Raw genomic sequence first — 21,909 nt, 5'->3', positions numbered from 1 at the left:
TGTTATCCTAAAGAAAATTGAAGGAAGAAAAATTAAAGATGGAGAAGAAATTAATGATATGAAAATGATACAGGGAAGATCCTTTTTCTGTTTATTAACATACATGAATTTTGCCTTGTGTCCTTCCCAAAGGAATTTGACATGATTTTAAAAAGGGACAGAGAAATAAATATTACCAGACATCTGGGATGGATTAATCATTGTATTTATACACCCAACTTAAATCTGTGTTTACTGGAAAAGAGGAGAAAGGGACACATTTGCTCTACCTAAAGGGATTATGTAACTTTGAGAGACATGCTTTTTTTCCCCCTTCTTTTTCATACATGCGAGATGGGGTAAGATGGTAGTTCCTTTCAACTTCGGTGTGCAAAAGTTAAAAAATGTTTTTCAGATGGGCATTTCCTTTATCTAATAACTGAAAAGTGAGATTTTAACATTGAATTTTAACCTAGGAAATCATAGCTTACTTTGATGGTTTTACTTCTGCTTTCAGAAAAAAATATTAGATTGACTGGCAAATGTGAAGGGACTTTCGGAGTTGGAAAACAATTTTGCAACCATCATAATAAAGATCGAATCAGATTAGAATCATTAGTGGATGCTAAATCTAGGGGGATATTTTGATGAGGAACAGGCTCTTGCAGTGTTACCCTATGGATTGCTTTTATCAAGGTATTGTCCAATTTCTGTACTGAATAATTACTGTGCATTTTTTCCCTTGCAACTAAAAGCATTACTAGCAGATAAATATGGGTAAAAGATGTACTGGTACTCTTTGTAGTATTTTTACTTTTGTAACTTACCTGTGTATTTAAAATTATTTCGTTTTAAGTAAAAAGGCAAGATATATGCTGTTATGATGCATTCTAATGAGCTAACAAAGTGATAGTGCTTAATTTATTCTTGAAGAATGGATAGTTAACATGCCTGTTAGGCAGTTTCTCTCAAATATCAGATGTCTCAAGTGAGCCATTGGTAAGCACTAGATCAAATCAGTTCATGGTTGAATTATCCAATGAATGCCTTAAGTGTCAGTATTCTCTATTGTTGAATGAAGAGAGATCCATATGTTTTATATACCAAACATAGACAAATGACATTAAAATTTTGTTATAAAGATGGAAAAGCTTGATTTGTTTTGTGCTAGTTCACTTACTCATGAAGATGGGGCAGAGAGGTACGCAGAGGAAGTTACTGATTATTTTCTCTCAAGGAATATTTGAAACTATAGAAGCAATTGGACAGATTCTCAGATACGATCCTTGTGTTCAGAAGTGTTGTATATAAAAAGATGATTTGACCTAAATCATAGAATTGCAAGCTCATTTGTATTTTAAAGGTGTATATTAGCAATTAATTCATAAAGGAATCAATTTTCATCTCCTTTATAAAATATAATTTTGAACAGAATTTCATATTCATGGCCATTCTAGGATGAGTTGGCTACAAAATATACCCCAAATAACTGATTCTCCCTTCCAATTAAAAAGCAAACTGGAGGGCAGCCCGGGTGGCTCAGCGGTTTAGCGCCGCCTTCAGCCCAGGGCGGGAACCTGGAGACCCGGGATCGAGTCCCGCGTCGGGCTCCCTGCATGGAGCCTGCTTCTCCCTCTGCCTGTGTCTCTGCCTCTCTCTCTCTATGTCTATCATAAATAAATAAATATTTAAAAAAAAAGCAAACTGGACCAATAAAAGCATGTGGAATGTTTTTAAAAAGTTAAAACTATGTTAAAAGAGAGAAAACATCAAGTACTATTAGTAAATAAATAAATGGATAGGAAAATTTTAATCTAAGGTACATTTAAAAAATTGTATATGAAAGGCATCCCTTCTCCCCTTGTTAAAGGCCTTCTGTGCCTACAGTTGCAAAAGAAGTTCACAAAAATACAACAAGGCTTTAAACTGAATTGGCATGATCTTGAAAGTCCACAAGATGGGGATGCTTTTCTTTTTTCGTATGTCTGTGAGTTACTATAAAAGAATTGTTCTAGCCAGTGGTGTAACGGAGCATCTCCTGGTGGCCTGAGAGCTGATTATTAAAATTTTAGAAATTATGCAAACTGATTGTTAAACATAGCCATCATTAAAAATTACACAGCTTATTATTAAATAGTATTTATAAAAAGGTAATACTTAAACTTCATCACTTCCTAATTATTTCACTATATTTTACTATAATTTATGTTCTTGAAGTTATTTATGAATATTGGACCTTTAGGTTGAAATACTGTGTCATGGAATACTACTGTGTCTTTTCCCAGCTCTGATTTCAGTGATGTTACAGTGATAGCTTGAAATTAGCTATGGTGGGAATATTTATGTTATACAGTTAGGCAAATGCCATAAATCAGGGCTTGATTTATTGTTTATTGCTTGTCTAGATGTAAGGTGATGGAGAAAATGCTAATAATGCAAACTTAAAAGTGTCATGTCTTTAGCTATTACATTGTACATAGCTCAAAAATTTGAGAATACATTTTGCAATTCAAAAATGATTATCCACTTTAGCAAAGATGTTACTCATATTGCTGACATCATTGATGTAAGCAAAAATATCAACCAGCACTCTGAATTACATGTGGAAAACCGGTTGCTAAACATTTACCAGCACATTCTGATCATGGCATAATTGAGTTCAGTGTTTTGGTAAGAAGTGGATAATATAAATTCGTTAGACTATTTTTCAGCTTTAGGAAATCATATCATGACATATATATATATAATCATTAACTAAGAAAAAAGAAAGGTTGAGTGTTAAGAGTCTTAAGCTGTGACACAAATAATTTTAAATTTGAAGCCTTTGATATATGTTTCTTGTGGAAGAGAAATAGAATCATAGAATTGCAAGCTCAAAGAGTGCTTAAAATAAATCCAGACCAATCTACAGCTAGAAATTCTTTCTTTAGTGTATCAGTCAGTCATCTAGACGTAGAGACAGAGCTCATTACCTGATAATAGTGTTGGAGAGCTCTTAGAGTTCTATAGACTGGGAAAACTCAACCATGTTTTCCTTTCATTTCTACCAATTGGTTCTGGTACTGACCTCTGGAGAAACATAGAAGAGAACATTTATCTCTTCTGTAGAACAACCAATCTTCAGGTATAAAGGTAGTTTGGATGTTTTCCATTTAGAGCTCTTTGGGCAAGAAATACACCTTTATTTAGTTCTTTCAACTCTATTTTGTGTGTATTTTCTGAGCTCTGTAATCTGAAACTGTGTTGCCTTTTTAAACATCCACATCTCTACCCTTTGGGGTTTATTGACTTTGTGGATGAAGTAAAAGCCTTTAAATTTTTGTGTGTGCAAATTATACACAAGTCAAATGTTAGGTTGTTTAAACTTTTTTTCTTAAAGTAGATGTTTGTATTTACATTTTTAGCACAGCATTCCAGATTGTAGAAATGACATTAAATCATAATTTTATCATTTTTGGAATTTCTTAATCCTACTGATTTTATGTCACTAGCAGATTTGATAAGCACTGAGTAGTTATTGTTTATATTCAAATTATTGTTTAAAATGTTGAATTTCAAAGGGCTGTAGGGACACAGATCACTTTAAAATAATCCTAAATTCACTATTACCTATTATATTTTTTTCTGTGGGTGCTACTAGTTCTGTTAAATAGCTCACATTTTCCATCTTATATTCAGAAATTCATCATGATGTATATTGTCAGATGCTTTCCTGAGATCAAGATACATGATGTCTGTGGATCCCCTCCAGTGATATACACTTTAGTACTTCTGTCTTTGAAAAATAGGCATTTTTGAAAAATCCTGGCACGTCTAAATGTTAAAGTCATTTTCACCCACAATTAGAAAATCCATCATAATAATTTGTGGGTTAGATAATAATAAAAACATTAAAAGAGAAAGGGACTGAGAATTCCTAGGAACACTTGATGATCAGGGCCATGGTATATACCTGGGCTGAAAAGAAAACAGCCTGTGCCATGAGAGCCCAGGTTCTTTACTGAGAAGGTATTCTGGATCAGGTGAGAATTTAGGGATCTGGAAGTAGTTTCTCTCTTACTATCTATTTCCTTTGAAATGTATGTAGTGAAATCTTAACAATGAGTACTTCTGAGTGTGTGAAAGGGTGTTTCTTAATGTATTGCACTTCTTATTCTCTTTGCTGTGGATACCCTAATACTTCATAGTATGATTTTGAACATTAAAAGAACTCAAGTTGTCTAGCACATTTTCTTGTATTTTTCCGATAGCAAAGGTTTATTTAAACATTTGTTAAATTTTTTCCCTTTGTTAATTTCCTTTGACCAACCATGGTGGAGGATATCAAGAAATTACTAATGTGAGTTGTCTCACCACATTTCTTGGTCTCCACTCTTCTTCATTCTGCTTTATTGCTGTTTTTTATTGCTGCTGGAAGAAAATTTATAGTAGTTCACTTGATTAAATAGTAAGCATCTTATAGAAGGCAGCCCTAGATTAGTTGTCTCATTTTCTAGCCCACATTCAAGTTATTTTTTAAAACCTTATTTATGTGTATACTTATGTTGAACAAACGTGTTTTTAGGGATCCTCCTTGAATATACTTTTCAGTGTAAATTCTGAGCTCCAGTAATAGGGAGATAGTAGTATTTTATGAGTACTTAAAAGCTGGCACTCACTTTTCTAATACTTTTAATTCAGAGAAGATAAGGCTGCTTGTTAAAAAGGTAGAGAGGACTTGGGACATAGAGATAAAGAGTTTTGGGAATATGAAGAAAGAGGATATACGGATAAAATTCATGAGCTCATGAGTTACTTTGGAATTTACTTTCCTTAGTTCCTTACCTGATTGCTTTAATTATTTTATGGCAGGTTTTATTTTCTTTTAACATGAGGGTTTCTGTAGGATGGATTAGTAGGCCCTCTACTGAGTCTTTAAAAGTCTCTTAATTCAATACATTGTAATTAGTTTTTGGTAATTGAATTATTCTCTCTTGCAGATTGAGGTGATACCATGCAGCAAGCAACAGAGAGATGCAGAGTTCGAGCCAGAAGGCCTGACATGGCACTTTATGTACCTAAAGCTCGAAGGAATGTAGTGTTGCTCAAGTCAGGTGATGAGGAAAAAAGCTGTGGTTCATCTAACTCCGTGGTGAAAAAAGAAGATGGTTTCTTTCAAAAGGAGATCTTTAGAGATAAATCTGAGATTCAAAGACTAAGCATTAATCCTGATAAAAAGGAGCACAACTGTAGAGAAGGAAAGAAAATTTCAACAAAATTCAGAAAAGACACGTGCCTTCAAGAAAGAAAGAAAGATAGGATTTGTGTTAAGAGGGAAAGTATAGAATCTAAAGAAACATTATCCCAGGGACATCAGCAAAGCATCCCAGATCCTGGGATGATACCTAGTATATCTTTACAAAGACATTTTAAACCAAAAGAGGTGGAGTGTTTGGAAGTTGAAACCACAGATGTGGCAGGACCTGGGAAGTTGCTTCTGTCTCAGTCTTGTTCAGAAATAAGTGAGGCCCAAGTTCTAAACAAACCATTCCAAAATGTGGAATTATGTGATGTCAATAGACAGGAATTAAGTGGCAAAACATTTGAAGGCAGACGTTTAGAAAGCAGAATTGAAACTGATGCTAAGGTTGTGGAGATACTATCCCAGTTTCCTGGAGTTTTTAGTTCTGTGTTGAAACCTGAGAGTGTGATCGTACCTGTAAAACTCAGTTCTGATTCTGGAATTGTACAACAAAGCATGCAAACATCGTGTGGAATGTTGACTCTCAGCAGTGGAGGCATCACTGCTATTTCTGTTCCTGGAAGCCCAGATGGTATCACTGACCAAACTTCCATAGACTTTGAAGCTGAGAATGTTAGTGATGTAGCCAACAGTACAGATTTCGTCTTGAGTCAGAGAGGTGTAGATTCCATTCCTGAGGTTGTGGATCACCTCTCTTATAAAATGACTATGGGCAGCAAATTAGAGAATGTAAATGGCATTTTTGATCCAACAGTGATTAAAGAGTGTGAGGAGAATGACAGCACTGTAGATGACTTATGTATAAAGTATGAACCTTCTGATACAGCTCTCCTTGTTCATGAAACAGATACAGATAATGGGTTGAAGAGTGTAGGTGACATTACCAATAAGGCATGTAAGATGGACGTTACAGATGTCCCATCTGATCATATAACTATGGGCAGCCCTTGTGTAGTTGCAGTTAGAACAGCTGATGAGGCCTGTAGCAGCACAGATAGTTTATCAAAATATTTAGAAATGAGTGCAGATACAGCCCCTCTTCATGTAGCTAGAAGTGGGAATGACACAGGAAATTTCAGCAACCTGACTGCTTGCTCAGATATTTATGCTGAGAGTATTTCATCTAGTTTCACAGAGTCAACAGGAAAGTTGATAGAGAGCTTGTCAGATTGTGCTTCTTCTTTACCTATAAAGAAGATTGCTGGTAGTAATTGTAACACTTTTTTGGACTCTGAACTCAGTATGTTAAATGGGACAAAAGTACTTTCAGACAGTGCCTTTGGCAATGATCTAGATTGTAGTGGTGATATAACAGAGGCATTGCATGAACTAAAAACTGCTGAAGAGTTCAAAACAAAAGAGGAAGATGACTCAGAAAATGTAGAATTTGGTGTATCCTTTCCTGATATAGAATCTGTATCTATGGAAACATCCATGGAACCAAAAGCAACGGAAATGTCTCACGTGGAGGGAAGTGCTGCTACTGAGGAGAGCTGGGAGTCTTTGTTTAATGATGATGGGGACTGCTTGGATCCACGTCTTCTACAAGAGGTCTGTTTGGTAGAAGTTGCTTGATGCTTAACATAATGTATAGATTGATAGAACCTGGTATTTTGGGGGTAATTTTAACAGACATTTGTGCACACTCATACATTCACACATATTACATCCAGTATAAGGGTTCCTGCGATGAAAAAGAAAACAGTATTGTAGATTGAGAAAAGAATGCCTGGCAGATCTTTAAAAAGTAAAACATACCAAATTGAGCTGTATCTATTTTAGCCAAAGCCTGAAAGATCTTATTGAATAGATTAAATATGAATTTAATGGATTCTGGCTATCTATTGAAGAAGTACAGAGGGAACTTCTCCATGCAGAGGGATTTTCTGCATTGACAAGATGTATTTTACACAGGCCTGAGGGGATAATAACTTAGTATTCATATATATTTTGTCTTTTCTGGAGAGTTTGGAATGTTGCCGGACACTAGATGGAAGGAAATACAGAAAGGGAAGGGTAAAATAAGGGAAGGTATGATTGTTTATGTAGTTTAGTTTATGTTGAGTTATATCACCAATGGTTGTTGAGTACATATAGAAGATAGGAGTGAATAATGACATGCTGGTTAGTTAGAGTTCATAAATACAAAATGTTGGGTTTGAACGCATTTTAGAAATTATTTAATCTTTCATTTTCTTAATTTAGGTGTTCACTTTGTAGTATTTAAAATCCTTACCATAAATAAGAATCTTTGGTTTTAAATAGAACCACTTCCCTCTTCATTTCTTGTAGTGGGTTCACATAACTTTTGTCTGGAAGGGGAAAAAATAATTTCCCTTTGAAGTCTCCAATTTTTTAAATGAGGAAATTGAAGCTTAGCAGTCATATCTTTAAGAAAGGCAGAATCAGGTTTTCAGTCTAGTTCCCTCATTCCAATGTTTATGTTCTTTCTACCCGACCACATCTTTACCTATAAAATAGTTTTGTTTAGTGATTCCAGAGAGCCTATTAAATATGAAAGGACTAATACTTTTGTTTCTGAGAACTGAACCAGAAGTACAGAAAAATGATCACATGTATGTGAAGAGACATGTGAGATTGAAGGAGGGGGCAGCCCATTGCACAGACTGACTTTTCAGTACCAAGCTATTCCTTGTCATGCTTAGGTGTTTGCACGTTCACTTGTACCACAGTTAGCACTTTTTATGGTCAAGCCAGGAAACACTGTGTCCTAAACATTCCTTAGACAGAAATATAGAACAGGAGGCATCTAGGAATGGGCATCCATGAACCCTTTGAAATTGCACGTAAAATTTTATATGTGTGTGCAGTTTTTTATAGCTTTCATCAGATTCTCAAAGATAGTGCTTCCCAAAGTATGGTCCCTAGACCAGCAGCATGAGCATCACCTGGGAACTTGTTAGAAATGCAAACTTTTTGGCTCAACAGTCTGTATATTTAGGTGTTTTGCAGGTGACTCTGATGCACATAAAGTGAGAACCATTGCTCAAAAGGTAATATGTGAGTGTGGTAACTAGAGATGGCTGTCCAATCATAACTAGAAAGAAAAACACTGTTCAGCAGAGGTTTTAGACCCAAATTAGATTAAATACTAGGAATGTGGTAAGTTAGGTGAATATAAAGAAGTTATTAAGGATCCAATCATTGGAAGAAAGTTTCAGTGTTTATATGAGTTGGCAAAGAGATTACCTGAGGGGTAGGGAGCACAGATATGCATAGGAGAAAAGAAAGAGTTTCCTACAAAAGAAAGGCATGGCACACAGAGCCTTTTATACATGGTGAGACTCAGTAAATATTTATTGAATGGATGTAGATGATAGGGCAGAGTTGGAGTATCGTGCTTTTTTAGGGTGGACTCCACGGGCTTTCAATAATACTTCATTATTGCTAGAACTTGGATTCTGTATGGTGGTAGCTTAGGGATACAGCTCCTATAATCGGGGAAGAGGGTTCAAGTGTGCACTCTGTTTTTTAGGTCTTAACGCTGTAGAATAGGTGCAGAAGAATGTAGGCAACCACTCAGTGTTTTGAGGAGCATAGTAATGTAACCAAAGAGGACACTTGTGTGACCTAAAGCTGGGAATGGCTAGGAAATGAAGTATGTAATGTTTTAAGCTGAAGACAGCCAGTGCCTGGGTGTTGTGTTTGGATACCACGTACTGAGTTGGTGCTTGTCAGGGAGTGGGATCTGTAGTTTAGGGATAATGGGTGATGAGAGCAAGAAGGAAGGAAATGGATTGAGAAATGCAGGTAGCAGATCAGCTCCAAACTATGATCTCCTGTGCTTTGAGTTTTAGGAGATATAATAATAATGTTATTAAAAGATGTCACAAATCCAGTAACATTAATAGCCCTCTGGTGACTATTATTCTTAATTTATTATTTATATTGTTCCAAACATACTTTATTAAAGGCTAAACCAGAACGTCTGCCTATCTTTGAAAACTTGCCAGCCAATGATTTTTGGCTTTTTTCCCAGTGGGCCTGTTTCTTTGTTGACAATGGCTACACATTAAGGTATGTCTAATACTTCTAATAGGCAGGGAGGTATGCTATAGAGGAGGGTGTGACGGCCATTGGCATGTGAAGCAATTTTCCTGCAACATTTGAACTTCTACAACTACCTGAGTGGATATAGATCCTAGATAGGACATTACTGATCTCCTGGAACTGCAGTTCTTGAATCTCTAAAGATCACACTTAATCTTCTAAAGCCATCGTTTGGGATGCCCAGACATTTAAGTTGGTAACTGATAAAGAAAAAGATGTTGGCATGACTTCTAACCCTCTGAGATCTTGGTACAAAACTTCCATAGTCCCTGCTGCCTCCTGTAGTGATCTGCAAATCTATTTTGATTGGTAGTAGAGCTAGTAAGATAGAGCAGCATAACTTTGTTTTGATAGACTGTGGCATCTGGTCCCTTTACTGGCCACTTCTGGCTTTAATTTGACACTGGTCATTTCTGGCCTTGATTTAGGTAGGAGTCTGGTTTTGTTACAGAAGACTACTAGCAATGTTTATAACCATGGAAAAGAGAAGAATAAAGAAATGCCACCCATCCCCAACTATCTCCCTTTATGTGTACTGACTCAACGTCCTATAGACTTCTGTAAAAATGCTCTCTGTTTTTAAGTAGGAAACCCAAAAGTGAAAGGAAAAATTCATAATCCAACCACTAAAAGCAAATTATATGAAGTACTATGAAGGGAGGAAAGTCCATAAGCCATCTTCTAGGGACTTCGTTAAAGTTGATACCTTGTCGTTTTGCATTTAAATGGAAAGGTGTGTACTTAGAGTTTTGATAAACTGTAAATTGTAAATAACTGGATATATATGATTATTAACACTACCATTTTATTTTTTATTTATTTTTATTTATTTATTTTTAAAAGATTTTATTTATTTACTCATGAGAAACAGAGACAGAGAGGCAGAGAAACAGGTAGAGGGAGAAGCAGGCTCCATGCAGGGAGCCCGATGTGGGACTCGATTCCGGGTCTCCAGGATCATGCCCTGGGCCGAAGGCAGGCGCTAAGCCCCTGAGCCACCCAGGCTGCCCTAACACTACCATTTTAAAGGCACTGTGTTACATGCCAGCTTTTTTCTCAGCTTCATCTAAAGTTCCTTATATTTTATTTGGAGCGGCAAGATGTAACCATGTGATTAGATAGTCACATAACAATCTGAAGGAAAATTAATATAAAACCACTGTCTAAGAGATGTCCTAAATTTGATTGCCTGTTGGGTGATCTAGACAGTGGCTTCAACCAAGGATGAGATCCCTGACGGCTAAACTGGTTGACACTGTTGCTTGTTGCTGAGGCCTTAAGATTAAACAAGATTTGAAGCCCTACTTCAGAGATTGTTCTCTGTTCCCAATTTCTGTTTACTTTTTCTGTTTTTTAAAGTTGATAGATTTTCTTTTTTTGAGCAGTTTTAGGTTTACAAAAAAAAAAAAAATTGAGTGAAAAGTTCTGGGTTTCCATATACTCCCTCACTGTTTTATTACTATTTTGATTTTTATTTTCACAGCATCTTTTATTGTTAGTTGCAACTCATTTTAACAGATTTATATTTAATATTTTTATTAAAATTTCTGAATTAATATGTTATTGACTGCCTAAGTGAGGATTCCAGATGCCATATATTTGAATGCAATCACTTGGGACATCCAGTGAAGAATCTTTTTTTTTTTTTTTTTTTTTTTTTTTCCAGTGAAGAATCTAATTGAATTATGTACTCTGTTGTTCAGTCTGCTAGTGGATGATGACTAGATCTCTGGTTCACACAGAAAGAGGGGACATTAAAGAGATACTGCTCACACCAATAGCATTTTAATTTCTGATGCTTTTTTATAACTAAAGAGAAGTAAACAGCTCTAGGTCTCTGTTGGTACAAGGAGGTATTCTTATCTCAAGCTTCAGAAATTCTTGGTGTGCCCTACTCTGTCCCTGGCAGTGCTTTTGCTTTAGTGAGCGCCATGAGATGTGGTATGTGGGGTATAGTTGGGGCAGATGGAGTAGGAGTAGTGATATGACTCATAATGTTTATTCCATTTAATTCATTCCCTGTTTAGTGACAATAGCAGGAAGGCAAAATGGTGGAATTGGCAAAGAAAACCCGAGTGTGCACTCTACCTCAGGAGAAAAATGAACTTAAGAGCTATACTCTTAAATTAAAAATTCATTTGTGTTAAAAGTTTAGTTAAAGATAGAAACATACCTTTAGGAGAATTAAACTCATCTACACTGATTTGAATTAACATAATCATTTGTATCAGAAATTGCATGTAGGGCACATTGGACACTCAGTGGCCGGGCTCTGGGAGGGAGTGTAAAAGAGGAAAAGGGCCCAACTATAGGCCTGACTGATGAAGTGGGTAGCCAACAGTCACAATATCTTTGAATTCAGACTGTTTTGTGTTATGAATTTGGAATATAAATTTGCAATAATGCCTAGATTTGAGACAAAGGGAATTTAAGTGCTAGTCAGCAACCTTGTACAGAAGATATTTTGTGTGAATTGACCAAAAACTGAGATTGCCAAGGAAAAGCCAAGAGGATGCCCAGGCATACTAAATACTAGGCTTAATGCATGAAAACAATGTTTCTGATCCTAGATGATGAGTTGTGCTATTGTATTGCCTGTCTGGAACAAGACTGACTCATTTCTTGAAGCCGTGGGTCTGAGTCTGCAGTTTGAAGGTCAAAAGTACAGATGTATTACCTGATGGGGACAGATAGGCAAGGACTAATACTCTCTAAAGTAATAAACAAGGAAACAAATTTTAGTTGGGAGAATTGGCATGGATAGGATTTAGGATCTTAGATAGCTAAACAGAGCATAATCAGGGACTAGAGAAATCAAGAAGTAGAATGGCAGTAAATGCTAAGTTTATCTGTTTTGCAATGTTTCTTTTGGACAGCCATTCTCAATGATTATCATAGCAGTACCTAAGTTATAGTTTGGGAGGATTTGAACCTCTAGCAAGCAATCTATTTTTGGGTACTCTGGTTTTAGATCTTTCTACTGCATCATTGACATCTCTCCAACTAGTCTTTCCAGTCACGCTGGGAAGAGGAGGAAATACAGATGTTTCCCTGCCTTCACAGTCCTTTCTTGACTATAAATTAAATCTCTTCGGTGGATCTTTTAGCATCTTGTCAAGAATGCCAACATCAGTCTGCCACGTTAACCTTTGTACTGTTTGATTAGGAACCGGGTCCGTGTTGGTTCAGGATGTTTACTTGATCATGACACATATTCATGTGTCATATATTACCATACAATAGAGAGAACTAGAGTTGTCAAATTTATACCCTGGCACTGGGGCCAGTAAATGATCATCTGAACCAATTGTTGGGGCACCAAACATGTCTCATTGTTACAGCTTTTTTCTTCCTTTTGCCCTTTTCCTTTTCTGTTTTCTGTTTGCTCCCTCACTTTCTTCCCTTTATAAACCCCTTAAACCATCTTTCACTGATGATAAGCAGAAGTATTGAGATATTGCTTATATCTATGCTAGAGAAATCTGTAGATGACACTTTAAGGGGCATTCTACTCATTCTTGTTACAAATTTTATGAAGCCAAAGTTATCCTTTCCGGCTTTGGTTTCCTGGTAAGGTCAGTGGAGGTGTAGCCTAGATATAGTTGATAATTTTATTTGTGGGTAGGGAATTCCATTGGAGACATTATCTACTCTTATACCTACTATATAAAATGTTAGAGTTTAAAAGTCTAAATTTATCCTTCTGTTGAAAAGGACTTAGGCCCAAAATAGTGTAAAAGAGGGCTAGAAGCTATCATTTTTGCTATATAGCATATAAATATTTATGCTGTAATACTTTACTGATAGCTTTTTAGGGAACTCCTTTTGGATGTTTTTGAACTTGGGTAATGAGAAATTTGAAAAACTTGAAATAATTTTTTCTTTTTTAAAAATAAATACTGTTGGGATGCCTGGGTGGCTCAGCAGTTGAGTGTCTGCCTTTGGCTGAGGGTGTGATCCTGGGATCCTGGGATTGAGTCCTGCATCTGGCTCCCTGCAGGGAGCCTGCTTCTCCCTCTGCCTGTGTCTGCCTCTCTCTCTGTCTCATGAATAATAAATAAAATCTTTAAAAATAAATAAACACTGCTATTTCCCTGTCTACCAAATATGAGAAGTTAAATGGGTGAAACATTTTAATACAAGCTTTTGGTTTATTCACAGTAGTGTAGACCAACATGAAAAATTCTTGGCTGTTGCTCTCAACTTTCTGTGATACTAGCACACCTTAGAATTATATCCAGATAGTCCAAAAACCTTATTATTATTTTGTTGTTGTTTATAGCTTTAGCCTGTTCTCCAACCAAATCTTTTAATTTATCAAGGTTTATAGTAAATAATGACACTTTAAATTGCTTTTCTTCAACAGAAAGTGAGTTAATCAGTTATTTAGTAGCCACAAGATGTAAGTGGAAGAGAAAAATAGAAACAAAGAACTTGAGTAACCTAACTTGTGTTAATTGAGAATTGATTGCGTGGGTTATTTCTGTAATGTTAACATGTTACATCACCAGCTTGTGGTTGAGTCTTTGTTGTTCTTGTCCCTGTGACTTGATGCCCCTGTGTTTAAATTTGTTACAGACATAACTAAGTTTAATACAACTCTATTACATATTGAAATTCAAGTTCCTTTTGTAAAATCTATGCTGAACATACATTAAATGTTTGTTGGGTGGGTGGCTAGGTGATCAGAATGACGTTGAAGGAAGAGACAGGCCCAGCTGTAATATAAGGTGTTGTGTAATGAGTATTTCAAAAGTAGTGCAGATGAGGTAAATGCTGTAAAAGGGTAGAGGAAAAGTCAAATTATATATGATTTGGGGTATATAGAGAAGGAATCATAGAAGAAGTGGTATGATATTTTGAGATGTGCAAACCGATGTTAGCACTTGCAAAATGATAAGACCAAAGCAATAAGGAGGAGGAAATAAGATATGTTTAGACATAGTGAGTATTATTCTTTGGTTGGAGTGTAGCATATTTTGAGGGATAACATGAGATAAAGCTAGAAAGGTATATTAGTATACTATTGCTGATGTAGTAAATTACCACAAACTAGTGTCTTAAAGCAACACAAATTTATTATCTTACAGTTCTGGAGGTCAGAAGTCTAAAATGGGTCTCACTGGGCTAATTAATTAAAGTGTTGGCAGGGCTGTATTCCTTTCTACAGGCTCTTGGGAAGTACCTATTCTCTTGCCTTTTTCAGCTTCTAGAGGCTGCCTACATTCTTTGGCTCATGGCCCTTCCATTTTCAAAGCCAGCAATAATCAGTTGAGTCCTTCCAATATCATCAGTCTGACTCACTGTCTCTTCTCCTCTGAGTTCTTCTGTTTTTAAGGACCCTTAGGATTATAACTGGGTCCACCCAGAAAATCTAGGATAATCTTCCTAATTTAAAGTCAGCCAATTAGCAACCTTAATTCCATCTCCTACCTCAGTTCTCCTTTGTTGTGTACTGTAATCACAGATTAAGGGAATTAGTACATATCTTTGAGAAGCAGGGCCAAATTATGAGAGCTTTAAGTGTAACCACTGAAGATCTTTGAGTGACATGGTCACAACAGTGAAGTCTAATTTATGCTTTGTATGTTATCTAGAATATACGGCTAGAAAGAAATCCGTAACCTTGTATTATCTTTTTAGTTTTGCCATAGACCCTCTCTTCCTCCTTCCTTTTCTCCTTCCCTTCCTTCTTCCTTATATCCATAAATCCTTAATCAGAGAGAATACTAATGTCCTGAACATTAATACAGCACTGTTTCTTTTTTTTTTTTTAACATTTTTTAAAATTTTTATTTATTTATGATAGTCACACAGAGAGAGAGAGAGAGGCAGAGACATAGGCAGAGGGAGAAGCATACAGCACTGTTTCTGATTGTGTTCACTGAAAGACCTTTTCATCATGTTATGGAAGGAATATTAGACTAGTAGTCAGGAGACCTGAGTTACGATTCAAACTCTGTCAGTAATTTGATTTGTAATCTTAAGGCTATCCTTTAGTCTCTCAGTGATGCAATCCTCCATCTTTATAATCAGGATAATAATAACAGCCATCGGATATGCTCATCTGACAGAGATATAAATATGACTTTATTCCAAAATAATGTAGCATATTTTTGTTTTTTGTCTGTAGAGAGTAAATAACTGGTAACTTCATAACTTTTTATGTTTCTTTCTGTATCTCAAAGAACCAAGGATCTAACAAAAAATAAAAAGCTCAGTGATCCATGCCTAATTGACCTACTCTGCCCACTCTTTTTTTCCACTACAAATAGGGATCAAGGCAATTAAGTCATAGCAAGGTCAGGTACTATTTTACAGACTTGTTTTCAAGACCAGACTACCAGGCTGTGAGATTCTTAAAACCCTCGCTTTGGGGAAGAGAATTTTAATTTAGTTGAATGGTTTTGTGGAAGCTAGCTATACATATAAAGGAATACTCAGATTTCCCTTATGCTTTTTAAACAAACACGACAGACCACTGTTAAAAGATTCTAAAAAGTTTATGATTCTTAAAATTATTTGTTATTTGCAAACTTTCCCTTGTTTTAATAGAGATATCAGAATGAATCAAATTCAGAACTTTTCCCTTTATTGATCTATCAAACACTTCTTAGTCATCAAAAAAGAAAAATCCATATGTAGGTCTTAAAATATGAAGGTTTCACATGGACAGTATAGCAGCTACTACTTCAGTACGTGTGACTCTTAGAGTAAATGTTTCAGTGGCCTGTAATAGAATTATGATGCAAACTACAAATAGGAACCATGTATATAATTAAAATTTTTCTAGCAACTACATTAAGAAAAGTAAAAAGAAACAGGTGAAATTAATAATATATCCAGAATATCATTTCAACATGTAATCAATATAAGAAATTAATGAGATTTTATTTTTTTCTATGAAGTTTTTGAAATCTGATGTGTATTTTATACATAAAACACATCTCAATTTAGATTAGTCACAGTTTTCAAGTACTCAGTAGCCACATGTGGCTGACAGCTACGGTGTTGGACAGTACAGGTGTGCTGCAGGTATATCTACATAATTGGTGCATGGTATTTTAGCACCTCTCCTTAAAGCTGTGTGTATTGCCTTGTCTAATCCCTCTGTGACATCGGCCCCACCCCCTCACTTCCCTTCACAGTCTTGCTCTCATCCTCACTTCATTCCATATTGTTCTCAGGCATTTCTCTCTTCACTGTCACAAACTCTCTCTTTACTCTGTCAAGGCTCCCTGTCATGTTTGGCTGAGATTCTCAGTAGGGAAAGTGCCATTAACAGTATGGCCTCCTACCTATCACTCTACCTGCACAAAAAATGTGTTACCAGAAATGTAAACTGATCTCACCAATATCAGTACCATGGGAAAATAAAATGAAGTTCTTCCTCCTCCTTGGAAAAGTTAGGAATCCCTGATAACAGTGATGTGTGATAGGAAAAACTGGTCAGGAGTATGTAATTTGCAGGCTTTATATCCATTATTTTGAAATATAGAATAAGAATTGTGTGTTTTTCTGTTATTAACACTTTGTATTTAACCAGCCCCAGAAGCCAAAACACTGAATAGTTTCCTTAGAAATGGGATAGAAGTATATAAGTTCAATTTTACTGACAAAGGTTAGAACAAAGGACCATAATCAAATGTTCCTGCCAGACCATTGTGCCTCTTTTCCTTCCTCTTTATAGTCAGTTCTTAGGATTTATAATTCCAAGGTATTGTAGTCATGCATTGTTTACCTTTCACAATGCAGTATTTAGCCCCAATTTATAAATGCACAGACATGCGGTGATTTGTTTTGGTTTTTGCAGAGTAACTCATAGAGGCAAAGCCAGAAATCCAAAAATGAAATTAAGAAAACAGTTCCATTTACAATTGCATTTAAAAACTATTTAGTAATTTCACAAAAGAAGTATGAAACTTGTACTTCAGAAACTACAAAACATTGTTGGAAGAAATTAAGACCTAAATAAATGGAAAGATATCCCATGTTCATATTTTCTTAATATTGTTGAGATACTTCTTGGGGCACCCAGGTGGCTCAGTCAGTTAGGTGTCTGCCTTCAGCTGTGGGATCGAGCCCTAAGTTGGGCTCCCTGCTCGTTTGGGGAGCCTGCTTTTCCCTGTCCCTCTGCTGCTGCCCCTGCTTGTGCTTGTGCACCTGCACTCTCTCTCTCTGTCAAATAAATAAATAAAATCTTAAAATGTTGAGATACTTCTCAAATTGATTTACATATATAACAAATTCCAGCTCCCTTCCCCCTTTTTGGGCAGAAATTGACAAGCTGATCCTTAAATTTATATGGAAATCCAAGGGACCATAATAGCCAAGATGATTTTGAAAAAGCAGGGAAAAGTAGGAAGACTCAAACTTTCTGATTTCAAAAACTGTTATAAAACTACAGTAATCAAGACAGTGTGGCACTGGCATATGGATAGACTTAGAAATGACTGCATACCTTCCTTGTCTCTGGGGCTCTGGGTTATTTTAAACTGATAGACCAGCCCTCTTTAGGCTTTTAAGAATTTAAGTTTAGCTGATTCCTCCTTGCCCACTTTTGTAGTGCCTGCTTTTTTGATCATGATCTGCCAGTGGCAAAACAGTTTCTGTGTTCTGTCTCTCTTTGGAGGGACTTGTCACTCTTGGGATTTCAGGGTTTTTCTTGTTGTCTTGCATACTCAGCCATGTGGTAAATTTGAGAAGAGTTAACGATTTTATGGATCACCTAATCTTTTTTCATTATTATGATGGAAGGAATATTCTCTTCCTGCTTTCTACATCCTAAGCAGAGTGGAAATAACATGGCACTTGGCCTGTAATAGATTCGGCACTCAGTTAAAATTTAATTAAGTGGGTTGAATTCATTGAATACTTAGGTAATATATAAGTATTATACTTAGTGTGCTGAGCACTTACAAATCATTTAATCCACACACCTATCTGTGGGTATAGGTGCTATATTTATTCTTATATTTTTTAGATGTAAACTAAAGGTTAATGGAGAAAAGGAACTAGAGGTACAACAATAAAGGAACATTTTTGTTGACTTTACCTATTATCATCTTCCCTTCCTTCTTCCTCCCAAATAAAATTCTCGAATCCATTTTTTACTTCTGCAAGAAAAGGAGATGTTATCCTTGGCATTGTAAGTTCTCATTTCCTCATTTGATGGGCAGTGAGGCAGAATATAAATGAGGGAAAATCTGGAAGAGACCTAGTTGGACTTTTGATTTAACAGGGAGAAGACATTCTCAGGTCTGAGGGCTTTGGGTGGTCAGTAGTAGGAGCTAGGTTTTTTAACAGGTGAATGACAAAATGACTGTTTTGGCTTTTCTACCTACCTTTCCATTTTCCCCCTTCCTTTCTGCTTCCAGAAATGTGAAATAGTTAATAGCCTTCAGTTTTTTCATAGGATAGTAGAATTTTAAGTATTTTTCATTACTGTTAGTTTTTTTTTTTTTTTTTTTTACTTATCTGCTATGTAAGAATTCCTATAGGTAGCTGTCATGCTAGAGACCTTAAACATAATTGCTTTTATCACTTATATTTGTCTTAACAAATTCCTTTGTAAACTACATGCACCAAAAAGTAGGCTAACAGAGTGTTTTCATTTTTAAAATTTGTGTTGTTTTTGTTTACTTCCAGAAAAGAAACTGAGATGAGCCTGATCAATAAGCTCAAATAAAACAAATGTTATTAATTCATCTTCAGCTATTTTCTGAAATTCATTTTCTAAGATGTACCATTTGTAACTCACCACATTAATCATTCTACATTTTCTCACATTCTAGTTGATAGATGCAAGTTAAGTTTCATGCATTGCCTATCTTTGTTGGAATTTCAACACCTTTTTAAGTATTCTACATTTTTTAAAAAAGATTTCTTTGGGAGAGAGAGAGAGCAAGCGAGCATGAGTGGGGGAGGAGGGTACAGAGGGAGAGGGAGAAGCAGATTTCCCATTGAACAGGGAGCCTGACGTGGGTCTCTATCCCAGAACCTTGGGCTTATGATCTGAGCTGAGCTACCCAGGCACCCCCTGTATTCCACATGTTAATATAAACTGAATGATAGACCCCAGGTCATTATTGTATTCACAAAAAGCATTAATACAGAGACAGCGCTAAAGGTTAAGGAATTGGAATATGGAGACAAGAATTATTTACACATGGTAGGATATTTTAGAATGCTCTGGCTTGATATAACAGTCACTTACATGCTGCTTCTTCCCTAGTTATCAGGGAATATGAAGAATAGAGAAAGTATCCAGGAACCTAGATTTGATTATTACAACCATGAAGTTCCTGATATTGACCTCAGTGATTGTGAATTTCCACATGTCATTGAAATTTATGACTTCCCCCAAGAATTTCGTACTGAAGACCTCCTGCGGGTTTTCTGCAGTTATCAGTAAGTATTTACAATTGGTTGGGCATACTTGGGAAGGTGGGATGAAGTTTTCTTAAAATGTCTTCTGAAAAATCATCTCTTGTTTGCATATTCCCTGTTGTTTACTTTAGCATCAGTTTTGTTTATTGTCTTCTCCAAATCCGTTGGAAATCTCCTGTATCAAGCCTGTCTTCTAAAGTTCTTTAAAAATGCCAAATAGTCTTTTTAGACCTCATTTTAGGCATTTAAGAAGAATATCTTCAGTGATGACTTCTGGATGTCTTCATGGTGCATTTAGTCTGTTTATAGTTGTTATAATTATTGATATATTTAGATGTATGCCTGCCATCTTTTTTTGTGTTTACTTGTTTCGTCTTTTTCTCTTCTTTCTTGCCTTCTGTTGGATTGATGAGGTATTTTTTTCTCATTCTATTTTATTTGGAACTGATATTGTGTTTCTATTCTTTGGTGGTTACTTTAGAAATTACAAACTGCATGCTTAACTTATCAATGGCTAAAGTTAATATTTTTATACTCTTTCCAAATACTATAAGGGCTTTGAACTCCATTTCCCAATCCAATTCCCTCCCTTTCCACCACCCCCAACTAATATGCTCTTGTGACTATTTTCTTTTTAAACTCCATTTTCTGTTAGTATTTTACATAGCATTCTAATTTATCTACTTCCTGTGTTTTTCATTTATACCTCTTGCATCTCATATCTTCCATCTGAAATCTTTTTCTTCCTGCATGGAATACATTCTTTTACCATTTAGTTTAGTAACAATCTGCTGTTAACAAACCCATTTGTTTTTTTGTTGTTGTTTCTTTAATGGTGTTATTTCAGCCTCATTTCTCAAAGATGTTTGCGAGGTATTGAATTCTAGGTAGGCAGTTATTTTTCTCTCAGAAATGTGCAGATTTAGTTTACTGGCTTTATGGAGTATAAGCCAGCTGTAAGTTCACAACTGTTGCTTTTGAATGTAATCTGTCTTTTCTCTTTGGTTGCTCTTAGGTTTCTCCTTTTCTTGTATTGTGTATTTTAGTATGATGTGGCTTTGCTTCTTTAAAAATTTATTCTTCTCGAGATTACTTGAGCTTCTTAAATCAGTGAGTTTTTATTTTTCATTGATTTTGGAGAATATATACATTATCTCTTTAGGTAGTGCCTTTTTGCCAGTCTTTCTCTTTTACCTTCTCTAAGATGCCAAGAAAATATGTATTAGACCTTCTCATTTAATCCTCATTTTACTTCTCTTTTTTGTTTTCCATGTTTGTCTCTTTTACATTCTGAATAGTTAGAGGGAAAGATATATTATATATATATATATATATTTCCAGTTCACTAATTTTTTCTTCAGCTGTGTTTAATTTGTTGTTAAATCTGTCTGTTGAATGTTTAAATTTCATCTATGTTTTTCATTTTTCTAAGTTCTCTCTCTTTAAAATCTATATGGGCATTTTATAGTTTCTTGTTTTTTTTTCTAAAATATTTTCAAGATTTAAACAATTACTTAAGTATTAAACGTAGACATTCTGTGGTCTTTCTGGTAATCCCTTTACCTGAAGTCTTTTAGTTCTGTTTCTGCAAATTCTCACTCTTGGTACCTTGCTTTTTTAGAGGTTTACTTATTTATTTATTTATTTATTTATTTTTACTGTGAGCCAACTAGTTTCCTTGGAATTTTATTTATGGGAATTGAAGTCTACAGTAGAAGATTTCTCCTGAGAGGTTACGTGTTTTCTTCTGCCAAGCACCAAGGGCCCTAAAAGTTCAGCAGCACTGTAAATTAAATTATTGATTTGAGGTTATTCTGACCACCGAGATAGAAATAGTCAAGTGGAGAATGGTAAAAAATGATCGTTGTGTGTCTCAACTAGTTTAACAACACATATAAATGTCTAGTCACTTGGCAGTCTTTGATGTGGTGCCGAGGCCTTTTTTTTTTTCTTTTAAGTTGCTGGCCTATTGATAGAAGAGTTCTTTTAGATTATCCTCCTAATACATCAACTAAAGTGGAGTGAGAACTTTAATAAACCTTTAGAGTCATCTGAGTGCTTACTCCTTATAGGTTAAAATGTTTTCTCTTTTAGAGCTGTTTTGGTCAAACATAATTGATAATCATTTTTGGATTCTTTTCTTAAGATTTTAAAAATTTATTTATTCAACAGAGAGTGCATGAGCGCACAAGCAAGGGGAGTAGCAGGAGAGGGAGAAGCAGGCTCTC

General features: G+C 35.6%; 1 protein-coding gene across 16 annotated transcripts in view; it reads left to right on the top strand.

Annotated features, from left to right (window-relative positions):
• The window catches only part of R3HCC1L (R3H domain and coiled-coil containing 1 like), a 79,564-nt gene that overhangs the window by 43,241 nt on the left and 14,414 nt on the right, over nucleotides 1–21,909 (top strand). For 13 of the 16 annotated variants that reach the window (XR_012020757.1, XM_072805765.1, XM_072805755.1 and 10 more), the window contains 2 exons: nucleotides 4,959–6,772; nucleotides 19,527–19,702. Coding sequence is in view for 15 of the 16 variants with exons in the window: in XM_072805765.1 (XP_072661866.1) it covers nucleotides 4,973–6,772; nucleotides 19,527–19,702 (1,976 nt within the window). In the remaining variant the exon portion in view is untranslated. Of the gene's footprint in view, nucleotides 1–496; nucleotides 676–4,958; nucleotides 6,773–19,526; nucleotides 19,703–21,909 lie in introns of all 16 variants that reach the window. The other 3 variants (XM_072805768.1, XM_072805769.1, XM_072805757.1) reach the window with 2 other exon arrangements.

The sequence above is a fragment of the Canis lupus genome, chromosome 29 (assembly GCF_048164855.1).
Source record: "Canis lupus baileyi chromosome 29, mCanLup2.hap1, whole genome shotgun sequence".
Lineage (NCBI taxonomy): Eukaryota > Metazoa > Chordata > Mammalia > Carnivora > Canidae > Canis > Canis lupus.
This window is presented reverse-complemented; position numbering and strand designations above follow the sequence as displayed.